General features: G+C 43.3%; 1 protein-coding gene across 6 annotated transcripts in view; it reads left to right on the top strand.

Annotated features, from left to right (window-relative positions):
* Positions 1 to 12,820, top strand: part of Arhgef28 (Rho guanine nucleotide exchange factor 28) — a 296,466-nt gene that overhangs the window by 263,763 nt on the left and 19,883 nt on the right. For all 6 annotated transcript variants that reach the window (XR_010063623.1, XR_010063622.1, XM_039102531.2 and 3 more), the window contains one exon: positions 567 to 861. Coding sequence is in view for 4 of the 6 variants with exons in the window: in XM_039102531.2 (XP_038958459.1) it covers positions 567 to 861 (295 nt within the window). In the remaining 2 variants the exon portion in view is untranslated. The remainder of the gene's footprint in view (positions 1 to 566; positions 862 to 12,820) is intronic.

Here is a 12,820-nt window from a genome sequence, read left to right as displayed (position 1 = left end):
GACTGAGTGGGTAAAACCAGTTAGAAGACCCTTGTTCCCTCTGCATCCATTATAGCATTGCTCGACAATTCCATTTGTCTGGGCAGAGCCTCTGCCCTCGGCACCTCAAGTGTATTTTTATTGATAGTGCATGCAGCTGTCAAGGTTAACAGGTTTATAAGAAAGAACTGTGTTGCATCTGATTTCCCCTTCAAGTTCGCGAAATTACACTTATTGCAAAATTCTTGTGCATCGAAGGATGTGTTCTCAACCTTCTTATAGAGCAAACGTGGAGACACTGATTGCTCTGATTAAAATAGAGTGGAGATTCTCTGATGACATAGAACTCTGCTGCTTTTTTAAAAAAATAAGATACACTGTGCACGGTTAATTGGAGTTTCCTGTTCTAGCTCATTTAGAGGGGATGGGAGGAGAGTGAATGGTAGATTTCTTCCTAGCCTCATTTTTATTAAATTTGTGATTTCTAGAACAAGAGTTTTCAGGCTCATGGGCTAAATAAATACGATAGGGAACTTGTTTAAATTGCTGAAGAGATCACTGTATTTTTTCTGTATTTCTTTATACAGGTAACGGAACTTAATCGAGCTGAGAGTTTGTGTCATGAAAAATCATTTTTCCTCAATGACGCCTTCACACACATGTCGCTTAACACATCCAATAAACCAAACCCATCAGGTGCCCCCTGGGACGCTCACCCCCCAGGTGGGTCTCATCTTGATTTGGCAAGGACTAGTGATAGTCAGATAGAAGTGAAGATGGACGTTTCTCAGCCTTCCGATGTCAACTCTGAACTCTGGACAACAGGGCTGGGCCCTCAGAGACCTGCTCGCCAAGAAAGCATCAAGGATTCTTGTAAAAATGGTAATTAATCCTTTACACGTCTTCTGTATGGTGTCATTGTGAAACTGGTTCCTGTGTGGTTGGCTCCTCCGTAGAGTGAATAAACTCTAGTGAGCATAGCATAGGAATGGTCGTAGCAATGGGTTGGTGGTTCCTTTGGGAAGCCTGAGCCACCCCTGACCCCACTCCAAAACATCCAAATAAACAAGGCCTTGTGGTGGGGCTTAAAGCAATGGTTCTCAACCTGGGGGTCCTCACCCCTTGGGGGCTCAAATGACCTTTTCACAGGGGTCACCTAAGGCCATCAGAAAATACAAATATTTACATAGCAATCCATAACAGTGGCAAAATTACAGTTATGAAGCAGCAACAAAAAAAATAACCTTATGGTTGGGGTGTGTGTGTGTGTCACCACACCATGAGGAACTCAAGGGTGGAAGCATCCGGAAGGTTGAGAAACACTGGCTTAGTGTATTCAGTAGGCATGGCCAGCAGCGTTCTTAGGCCAGTGGACTAAGTGATCTCCACTTAAAAATGGTACACCTTGATATTCATTCTCCACTATAGTTAGACCCTCCATGGCTTTATGTGTGTCTCGGTTGACACTCAGAAATAAAAGGTACAGACAGGATTTGTGGAGGGACTTTTATTGTCTATCCGGGCGATTTCCTGTACCATTAGTGAAATCTTCTGTTGTACTATTAAACACTCAGAATGAAACTGTTAACAGCATTTGTCATTGTAAAAAAAAAAAAAAGTGTTGTCTCTCCATAAGTACCTCGTAAGAACACAATTTGCTAACACCATTAAAGCATTTGGCAAATATAAAGGAAGGGCAGCTAGGGTTTCCAACTCCACGTGAATCCAAATGATTGAAATCTCTGTCCATTTTGAATTGTTTTCCGTGGGATGGGAGGTAGGGAATTAGAAGAACTCGAAACCTCCCTTCAGGAAAACAGATGGTTTGCAGTCACCTAAGCAAATGGCCGGCCACATGGATCGGAAATAAATCACCAACAGTGCAATGTTTCAGAAACATAAAACAATCAGGAGTTATGGCGATCTTTAGAACTGGACACAGATATATTTCCGGGCTTAACATATATTCTTAGTTTGTCAGTTGGGAGGATCATTTTCCAGCAACAAAAAGTTTTAAAGGCATTCGGTTCCTTCCAATTAGGGAGCAATCATTCCGACACTGCCTGCGAGTTGATTTATGACGGATCCTGGAAAGGCTGAGCCTTCGTCCAGGCTGACTCTTGACACTGCTTAGCCACTAACTGTCGAGTTCTCCAGGAGAGAATGAAAGCCTGCTTAAAAACATTATTTTAAATTAAAAGAACAAAATTTAAGTACTACTATAGCTACTTTGAACTAAAAGGTAAAGGGTCAAACAAAATCTAGGAAATAGAAACCCCTCTCATATATTATTTCGAAGTTCAGTCCTGTGGAGAAGAGCAGGTTATGGACGTTGCTGCTGGGTACATGCTGGCCTGCTGTGCTGACTCGTTAACGTGCTATGCACGGTGTTTTCTGGGCTCTTGTCGGTGTGGTTTTGCGTGCTGGCATTGGTATGACTTAAAAACTCCATTTGAGTCAAACCACATTTGTCTTTTGTTTAGAGGTGTTCTTCTTGCTCCTTGGATATCATTCTCTCTCACCTCGGGCCTTAACGTCTCAAGCCCGGAAACACTTGGCAGGATGCTCGTGAGGCAGACAGAAAAAATGTACCAAGGAAATAAAAAGTGATCAGACACAAAGCCACTCTGTGGGGTGTAGAAAGTGTTAGGTGGAGTCAATAGAAACGCCGGGAAAATGGACTCTTTGCTTAAGAACTCAATCGCATGTCCAGTGAAGACCAAGGACACTCAGGACATTGACCAGAGGAGGAAGGTCAACTTTGGCCTGGATCTGTCAGGAATGTCCTGGGGCACAGAAATAGGAGTCAGGTCAGATCTGTTCACTGCTAAATTCTCACTAGTCAGAACCTGTTTGCTTAGTTTACCATGAGAAGCAATTTCTGGGCGAGAGAGAAGACAGTGGAATGAAAAAATGGTTCTTTTTCTTTTTAAAGGGATGGTCATGGACAGCTAAAATTGTTCAACCTGTTCCAAGCTTGCATAGCTCTGTGGCTTGAAAATCCCACAGCATTGGCCACTGGTAGGGGTTTTTGCTAGGCTCTGAGCACTCTCCATGCATGCTCTTGTGGGAACCAGGAGTGGAGGAGAATTGGGCAGAAGCAACCCACGGTGTAGTGGACAGCGTTGAGGAAGATGATGTGCAGGCCAAAGGAGGGTGTTCTATTTCTGAAACTTGGAGTGAGTAATTATTAAGTGACCACTACAAAGGAGTCCCGTAGCGCACAGTCCTCTGGCTGTGTTTGCCTACGATGTCCTAGGCTGATATTTTTGTTAAATATGCCTTTAACTGTGATTGATGACAGCTGTACTGTTTTATTGTTGGAATTAGAGCCTCCGTTTCAGGAGGAACCTAAGAATCGTTTGTTCTCTTGTCTGGCCCCGTGTTGTGTTTGGGTCCGGCTCAGAGGAGTAAAAATAAGGATTTCTGAAATAGGAAGGCTTATTTAAAAAAAAAATGTATGTGAAAATAAAGCGCACAAGTGTGTTAAGAAGTCACCTAGACTGGAATTTTCAATGTTTTCGTGCTTCCTCTTTCAATCTGACCTCAGCAGGACACTTCAGTTCATACTCTACTCTGATTCAGTTTAGTTTTTGAGCCATTCCTTGACCACCACCAGCAGCAGCAGAAACTACATGACAGGTCAGCTTGCAGCCCCTGTACAGGGCTTCTCTATGGAGAAAACCACTTAACACTCCCAGCCACCAACACAGTTCTGTGATGATCTCATAGGGGAGGGGAAATTCGGATGCAGCGAGGCAAAGCAACCTGTCCGAGGTCACACATCTGGCAAGGGAGCAACCAAGGATCCAAGCTGGGCAGGTGTCTCTGCAGCTCACGTTCTCAAATCATTGCATTGGACGGATCTCTGAGAGTCAAACTGCCCTGCACAATCAGCAGACCTTGGAGGGGACGTGGAAGGAATACATCTATATATGTAATGTCTGGCAGGGCACTCACAATTAAGGGCCAGGATTTTGTTTTTGTTTATCCCCCGTTCCTCCTTTAATATTACCATTTGGAAGCTATTTCTAAAGGTTTTGGATTTCTGTGGCCAAGTCTTTCTTGGGACCCGAGCCTCTTCAGACATCATAAGTGGCTTCAGTTACATCCCAGGAGAGACGCATTTTTTTCCCCCTCAAGGATATTTGGTTTTCTAATGTCTAATAATAACTCCATTTTATTTCTAAATATTTACGGTAGAACCATAAAGAAGTTTACCTTGTAGTTTTGGAAGCTATTTCATGAGCAAAATCCTTGGATATTTGAGTATTAGATCCAAATTTGCATTTTATTTTATTTATAATGGATGGATGGTTGGTTCGAGGACTTTTTTTTTTCTTTCTTGCCCTCTTCTGAGGGATACAAGCCAAGACCACAAAATGTTTGAATTTCTTTGAACAATGAAGTCTCTGTGGGACCATTGCTCTGTAATTGGTCCTATGAAATGCCCAATTGCATGACTGTGAAGGCCCCCTGCCCCAAAGTCATTTTATCTTATTACTGTGATTTTTTTCCCCCTCTTGGTTTTTAGAGTTCTAGAACTCTGCACTGAATGCATCAAGTTAGTATCTGTTGCTTGCTCTTTTTATCAATCCATGAAGAAAACATTTTATGGTATGGAAGTCTAAAGTTTAAGCTTAGGCTCATCTTTTATCTCAGGGCTCTATTTTCAGATCTCCTAGAGGTAGGAATGTTCTCTTTGATGACATGAAAGAATTATCATTATTACGTGAAATATAAAATAAAAATTAGATCGGGTCGATTTAAATGGTCGCTGTCGTGCATAGGCGAGGTGTGTGTGTGTGTGAGAGAGACTCCATGTTTGTGTAGAGGCCAAGTCTGTGTGTGGAGGTCAGGAGACGGCTTTTGGGAATCGACTCTCTCCTTCTACCTTGTTGAGGCAGAGTCTTTCTTGCTACTGCCATGCTGTGTGCTCCAGTCTTGCTGGTCTATGAGCTCCTGGACAATTCTCCTGTCCTAGACTCTCCCCCTGCTTTTGGGGGTGCTGGAACCGCACGTTCAAACCACCACCACCAGTTTCTTTCACATGGGTTTCAGGGATCAAACTCAGCTCATCAACCTTGTGTGACGAGCCCTTTTACTTACCCGGCCACCTCATCGGCTCATACTTCTGCGGCGATCTTATAGATGTGGAACTGAAGAGTACCTTCATTTATAAGAGACGAGAAAGCCCAGGCTGGTTCCAAATATGTAACCAAAGATGACCTCGAACTTCCTACCTCTGGTCCGCACCTCCCAAGTATAGGCACGCGTCACTGTACGTGTAGTGTATGATGCCCACCATTGAACCCAGGGCTTCATTCATGCTAAGTAGGCAAGCACTCCAGTGGCTGGGCTGCAAGAGTAACTTCATTGTTTTGCTTCCAAAGGAATTTTTCTTTCATTGCCTGTTAGAGCTTGGCGCCCAGCAAAACATCTTGAAACCTAAGGGCCGGCCCTGTATTCAGAAAAATGTCATCGTGGTAATGCGTTGTCGGCCATTTCTCTCCTTTTTATTTGAACAAATATAGATAGGGAGGTCCAGCTTTTTGGTAACAGACTTTCTAAGCATAACTGTTTTGAAATTAACTGTGCTGTAGTTCTTAGTCTTCAAACTAAGTTGAGAATCTGGTAATTCCCAATGTTTAATAACTGTCCTAGAATTCAGAACTTGGCACCTTAAAGTGGGCAGTCTGAGTGGAAAGAAGCCGTGCTAGAGGCTTGGGGGCCATTTCCCGTAAAACTGAAATGGGCCTCAGACTCCGTCAGCTTCAGGGACAAAGGTGCATTTGAAAAGAGAGTTCTTTAAGTTGTCAGGGGCTGCCAAGCCAAGTACCTCAGGGTGGATGGCTTCCACGACAGAAATATATATCCTTAGAGTTCTGGAGACTGAGTTCCAAGATGAGGGTGCTGGCTGGCTTGGTTTCTGTGGCAGTATCTCCCCCCTGACTGGTCATCTTCTCCCTGTGCATTGATAGAATCCCCCCTCTGTGCCTGTCCAAGCTCTAAGCAACTCTCCTTAGAAGTATGTCAGCTGTATTACCCAAGGGCCTAAACTAATAACCACCTTTAACACACCTCTTCAATGGCCATGTATCCAAACGTACCGAGGTTCCAGGGCTTCTGCGTTAACTTTTAAGGCACATAATTAAGCCCTTAACAGAGAATATGATGATGGCTTTCCTCCCTACAATAGTTTAAATGTCGTGGAAATTTTAATTTTCGTTTTAACCTACTGAAGTTGAACTATAATTTACCTACTTTGGTTTTTTTGGCGGGGGGCAGGGAATTAGGGCAGTGAGTTGAACTTTGTTAAAAAGGATGACATTGTAAGAAGTTGGCGTCTCTATCTTTATAGACACAAGCTTTCGTGTTATCAAGTCTGTATTATTACATAGGAACTAGGGTAGGAAATTTCCACTCTGGCCTTATTCACTGTATACTTAAGTCAAGGTCGGAAATGTTGAGTCCTTACACTCATTTCCTACTACAGCGTAAATCTAAGAACTCTAAGCTAGGCTTGCCAGCCTAGGCCTTCATTAACTGGCTTTGGGAGTTTCGAGCTTCCTCTGTGATTGGTGGATATTAGAGGTCTGCAGTTTGGATTGTTTAAATGAAACAATGAAGGCACTGAAACATTTATCATGGCATCGGACTATCATGCGGATATATCTATAGGAGTTCGAAGAAATAGAGATGTGGAAACCCGCAGGCAGTTCTGTCTTTTTTCTGAAACCTGCCGTTGTAGGTAACGCTAAAGAGCCAACTGGGCCTGGGCCACCCTGCCTTAGCTGTGGAACCCAGTGCACAGCAGGAGAGCATAACCAACCGGTGGTTGGATGGGAGGCAGGAGGCCAGCCTTGTGGCTGCAGTTCTCTCTCCTCTCTGCACTCCCGGTTCCAACTTGGGTTGGACAGGCTACTCAAGTAAGAGTCCAGTAAGTGTAAATGGCTGCAGAGTCTCGGCTTGGTCTTCACTCATCCTTACCTTTAAGGTCAAAGCAAAAAACAAAACAAAAACACGTGCATGTGAATACATGCATGGCCTCTGTGTCACATATTTGGCATTTCTAGAAAGATCAGGGTGACTAACAGATTTGGAAGAGGAGTTATCTTTGACCATTTATGTGCTAAATACCCCTGAAAGATAAAGCGTACTTGTACAAATCACAGACGCTTGTTAGGGCCATGATCCACCCCTGGTTAAGGAACCATTGCCCTCCATAGGCAGGTATCAGATTCTGGGAACTGTCTCCTCTCATGCCCCAACCAGCCAGGTCCCCTTGTTAGAATCAGTTACAATGTGATGGGGTTTAATTGGAAACCATTTTCACTTTGCCTAAGAAGAACATAACCACCTGGTTAGAAGTAGCAAGACTTTACTTAAAGGGTCATTCGGCCAATGAGTTATTTGATCCATCGACTCTTCATCGCAAATTATAAACTCTGCCCCTGTAGCTCGAATGCAGCCGTAGGTAGGATTCGGGGAATGCAATTAGCTGTGTCCCAGTATAAAGCTCGTGACTCAGCAGGTAGCTTCAGGCTGGAGAGATGGCTCAGAGGTTGAGGACTTGTTCTGCTCTCCTATAGGATCACAGTTCAGTTCCCACTACCACCCATGCGTTCACAACCTCTTGTGATCCCAGCTTGGGGAGGGGGCCACCCAGTGCCCTCTTCTGGACTTTCCGTGTTCCTGCATTGACCATTGACGTTTGTGCGTAATCCTCCACATATCTTCACAAAATTAAAAATAAAATCAGTCAGGGAGCTGCAGTTTGCCTACTCCAGATATTGGTTTCCATCCCCCCACTCCCAAACACGTACACCTTCTGCTGGGGTTGAAGGATGAGGAAGATTAAACCCCTTGAGCCTTAGAATGTTTACCCAAATCAATTCACCTTTGGGTCAACTAATTCACCTGGATGAATTAACGATGTAATACCATATGGCACCTCGTGCCGTTCAAATTGCCTCGGAATTCATGATCTCACTTGCTGCCTGGTAAGATCACCGTTTTCTCAGAAAAGGCAGCCTTGTCTTTCAGTTTCAGTGAAAAAGATGAATTGTGAATCTGTAGTTCGATGTATGTGATAGAGTCCAAGGTTTGTGGATTAAAATTTGAAGACATTCTCTACCCTCTAAGTTCCCCCGATCCTGTAGTGGTGTTGACTGGACCATTACCTAACTGTAAGCTAATAAAAAAAAAAGGTATTTTGGATGGCATGGGTTGCATGGAGGACAGTTACCATAGCTGGCATTTCCAACATGGTTGGTTACCCTCATGTCAGGGTTTCTTGCTTCATGCAATAAATGAGGATTTCTTGACCAAGAACTATGATTCGGATGAGGGCTAGAAGGAAATGTCTAGCCTGTGTTTTTACGTTTTCCTTGGATGATTTTTGTCACAGTGCCAGGCCCAGTATATCATTGGCTTGCTGACCCGCTGCTGGTCATTTAAGGACTTCCGTTCAGACCCTGACTCTAATGCCTGCTGTTGGGATGCTACTGCAGAGTGATCTCACAGTACATCGTACAATAGATTAGGAAGGACTTAGCATATCCTCTCCTTCCATTAGTATAGAAGTAATCCATTCAGGTTGAGATTCAGAAGCAACGTGCTAATAACACGAGTGTGTCTCCCAACAGACACCGGAAGCACAACAGCTTATGGTTAAAACCCGAAGATGGAAACATGTTAAAGAGACAGCTCCATGATAGGCTCCCAAGAGGCACTTTACATCTGTGTGTGATATTCTTGCTAATCATTTCAGAATGTCATGCAATGTATTTTGATTATCTTTACTCCCAACTCCTTACCCATACCCAAGTTCATGCCCTAAGGGGCCCTTGTAGTGTATCACTAGCCTTGTCCCCATGGGAAGCCCCAAAGCACAATGTTTTGTTTCTGTCCAGAGTAGAACAAGTTTCATCAACGGATCACATTTATAGACCCAAATGGGAGTACCAAAATGTAGGACATTCTGACAAAAAGAATGAACTTTCAGTTTCGGATGAGAGACTAGTATCTAGATTAACCAAGCCCCAATGCAGGCATCCCATAAACACGTCTCCAGAACAAACTTCTAATCACTTTGGTTTTTTGAGTGGGTTCTCTTATTGCAAAGAAGATGCCAGACACCAGCACAGAAGCAGCGGGATTTGAACCATTTCTTACCTTGGGTGTAAAAGCTCTGACCTTCATCTCCTTAAGGCTGAATCACCCCAAACAGTCTGTGCTTGTCAGTCCTAGGCAAACTGACAAAAGCCAAGCCCAGATCCACCAGGAAGCAGCTCCTGTACATTGTTACTACTTGAGTTAATTTACATGTGCAATAATTTTTGTAATACCTGTCAACTCCACTAGAGAACGGGCATCCTTTGGATAGAAAACTCCATGTGTCTCCTTGGTTAGCAGGCACCACACAGAGTTCAATGTATGGCAGGTGTCTGGTAAATATTTATGAAATAAATTGAGACCCAAACTCTTCTTTCTCCCTCCTCCTCTCCCTCTTCCTCCTCTTCCTTCTCCTTTCCCCTCCCCCCTCCCCTCTCCTCTTTTCTCCTCCTCCTTTCAAATAAGGCAATTACATTCAACTATGTGTTCTTGAGTCTATGTTTCACTTTTTAAAAAACCGGCTACAGCCCTGTGTGTCAGCTTGGTGTCAGCATTTCTATACAACGCTAGAGAACGTCCTCCACCATTAGTGATTTTTTTTTCTATCCTTGAGGACACGGTACCTGTAACTGCTGCATGGCCATGTGTAGCAAATGGAAACAAGTCCATAAAATGCTTCAAATTAGCTGAATCTCCTGGAATTGACCCACCACTATCATTTGTAGGAGAAGACACATAAACAGCTTGCCACGTAAGAACCGTTCCATCAAAGCCAGCTTATCTGGTCTCTAGGGCATTTTTTTAAACATAAATATCATGAACACCAATGTATTCAGTGTGGGTGGCTAGCTGTGGATCAGTGAAACACTTTCCTAAGTTCCTTTTCTTCCACTAAATCCTATTTAACAGTCCAGTGTCTCTCCCCAGGCAAAACAATTAGGGTTTGTTTAGCTAAGTACACTCCTAGAGTATGAACTGACTTCCCTGGCATGACCTTTTGTCTGTCAGCCCTAAAATGTGGCCTGAAACATCATACACATCTTATGGCAGAGTGAGCGTGCTGTCATCTTTAGAAGTATATCCCCTTGTTTGGTCAGATGGAAACACATTTCACATTCTGGCTGAGGAGGAGAAATGATGGTGATCAGACCTTGGGCCAGATGATGAATAAGTCTGTACAGATGTTAGTTTGTCATAATAAATCACTAATGAGTCTCTTTGGATAATGGGTCAGATATGATATATATGTATATGTATATATATATACCATATATATATATTTAATTTAATGTTTGGTTGGAGGATTGAAAACTGTAGGTGGTTAAAGTTTCAAAATACATAAGATAGAAAGAACACTGAGCCTTTCCTTGTACAATTACACAGCAAGGCTCTTCAAATCCTAACACAACCCTTTGTCCCTTTTTTGTGTGTGTGCAAATGTGTGTCCACATGGCCTGCATGCCTATGTGTATACAGTGCACATACATGTATGTACAAATACAGAGGCCAGAGGTTGAAGTCTGCTCTCTTCCTCTCTCACTCTCCACCGTATTTTTAAGGTGTCTCTTAATGAGCCTGAGGGTCATTATTTCAGCCAGACTAGCTTGCCAGCAGGCTACTACTACACCTGGCTCTTCTATGGGTCTTGGGGACCTGAATTTGTTCTCATGCTTGAACAGTAAGCACTTTATCCACTGATCTAGCTCTTTAGCCCCCAAATACATATATCTTCCTTTCTCCATAGCTCTCGGCCCAGATTCCTGTCCTAAAACAGAGCACACTGGATGCTTGTATTGAACCAGACCCCAGAGGCCATGCAGGAGAAACACAAGAGGCTCTGCCTTCTTGGAGATGTGGCTGCATTTTCTTTCCCTAACGTGGTGCTCTAAGGCTTTGGGGGAAACATTTACAAGCAAAGCACTGGCAGAGTTTTAATTTCCTTTAATGACTTGCTTCCTACCCGTGATCTTGGCACCCTGCGCGGTGATTTGCCGTCAATTAATCACGCAGAATGGTGTAATGCTGCAGCAAGGGCAATGCCCTCTATGAGTCTCATAAATCTACCAGAAACAAACAACAGGGATTGCGTGCTCAAGACTCTTCATGCAAAACACCAAGCAAGGAGGTGGTTTTATGCTGTTTTTCAATCCGTCCTAGGAAGCCTGGGTACTACTGTCTTGTGCATTCTGAGTTTTGCTGTTCTAGTGTCTCTGGAATGATTGGTCCTATGTTCTTGTTATGGAAATCCATGTTGGGAGTATGGCTTTGTGTTTTTTCCTGAATTCAGGGCAATCGTGCTCAATTGCAAGTGACCGTGTTTTAGGGCTTCTTGGTAGGGATGTCTTAGAAAGGATGCAGATTGGAAATCCATGGCATTTGGAGATGGCAGGATGTGGGGTAGTGTGATATGAGAAGTCAAGGAGCTTTGCCAGGAGCTTCTGGGGGTCTGTGTTCTGAATCTTCAGCCCGTCTTCTTGTCAGTTCAGATGTATGCTTAGAGTTAACTGCCTAGCCAAGATGGGTTTATCATCCTAATTTTAGCATGGTAAATATGAATCTATTTAATATTAAAATCCTATGAGCCTGAACACTGAGGCATACATACAGTGCATCTTTATAAATGTTCTTATGCTTCTGTCTTTAGAATATCCTTGCAACAAGAATATGCAAGCTTGGCACCTATTCCATTTGATTCAAAATCATCCCCCCACCCCTTTATAGATGCTAAAGGTTTTCAAAGCTGGTTTACTTCCAATGAGTGGATTGAATGTCTGACTTGGAATGGATTTATTCCTACCAAAAGTCACGAATGTTTGTCCAGGTTGGCAGGATCAGTACAAATGGAGCCTGCCCTCTATTTTTAGTTTCTTAATGCTCCTGTTCAACTGGAATCCTAAAATGCATGCGGTTTTTGTTTTACGAATGCAAACTATTTGCCATCAACTTGTAGACTGGAGGGGAGGGAAGACAGCATGGTGATCCTTTTATCCAAAACGTGATGGCCCATTAGTAAGCATGTGGCAACGAGGTCACAATATGAGGGAGTGAACTTGCCTATTAATGTCCTGAGGTCTGTAACCTGAAACCATGGCCACCATGAGAGTGTGGTCATCCTCTAAAAGAGTATTTAGCTTTTTTGTAGAGTACTCTACTCAGGTACTGTCTTAGTTAGGGTTTTACTGCTGTGAACAGACACCATGACCAAGGCAACTCTTATAAGAACAACATATATTTGGGCCTGGCTTACAAGTTAAGAAGTTCAGTCCATTATCATCAAGGCAGGAACACGGCAGCATCCAGGCAGGCATGGTGCAGGAGGAGCTGAGAGTTCTACCTCTTCATCTGAAGGCTAGCAGAAGACTCACTTCCAAGCAGCTAGAATGAGAGTCATATAACCCACACCCACAGTGACACGCCTACTTCAACAGGGCCACACCTTCTAATCCTGCCACTCCCTGGGCCAAGAATATACAAACCATTACAGATACCTACAAGGTTATGTTTGAGCATTTTAAGAAACAGATTTATCATTTACTTATGTGTAAATGATATATGTGGGGGTTAGTTTTACATCAGCTTGACACATGCTAGAGTCATTAAAAAGAGGATCTCATAAGTGAGAAAATGCTTCCATAGGATTGACCTGTGAACAAACCTGTAGTGTACTTTCTTGGTTGGTGATTGAAGTAGGAGGGCCCAATCTAATATGGGTGGGACCATCCCT

This window comes from Rattus norvegicus, chromosome 2 (genome assembly GCF_036323735.1).
Source record: "Rattus norvegicus strain BN/NHsdMcwi chromosome 2, GRCr8, whole genome shotgun sequence".
In the NCBI taxonomy this organism is placed as follows: domain Eukaryota; kingdom Metazoa; phylum Chordata; class Mammalia; order Rodentia; family Muridae; genus Rattus; species Rattus norvegicus.
The sequence above is the reverse complement of the archived record's forward strand: the minus strand, read 5'-3'. Positions and strand labels throughout refer to the sequence as shown.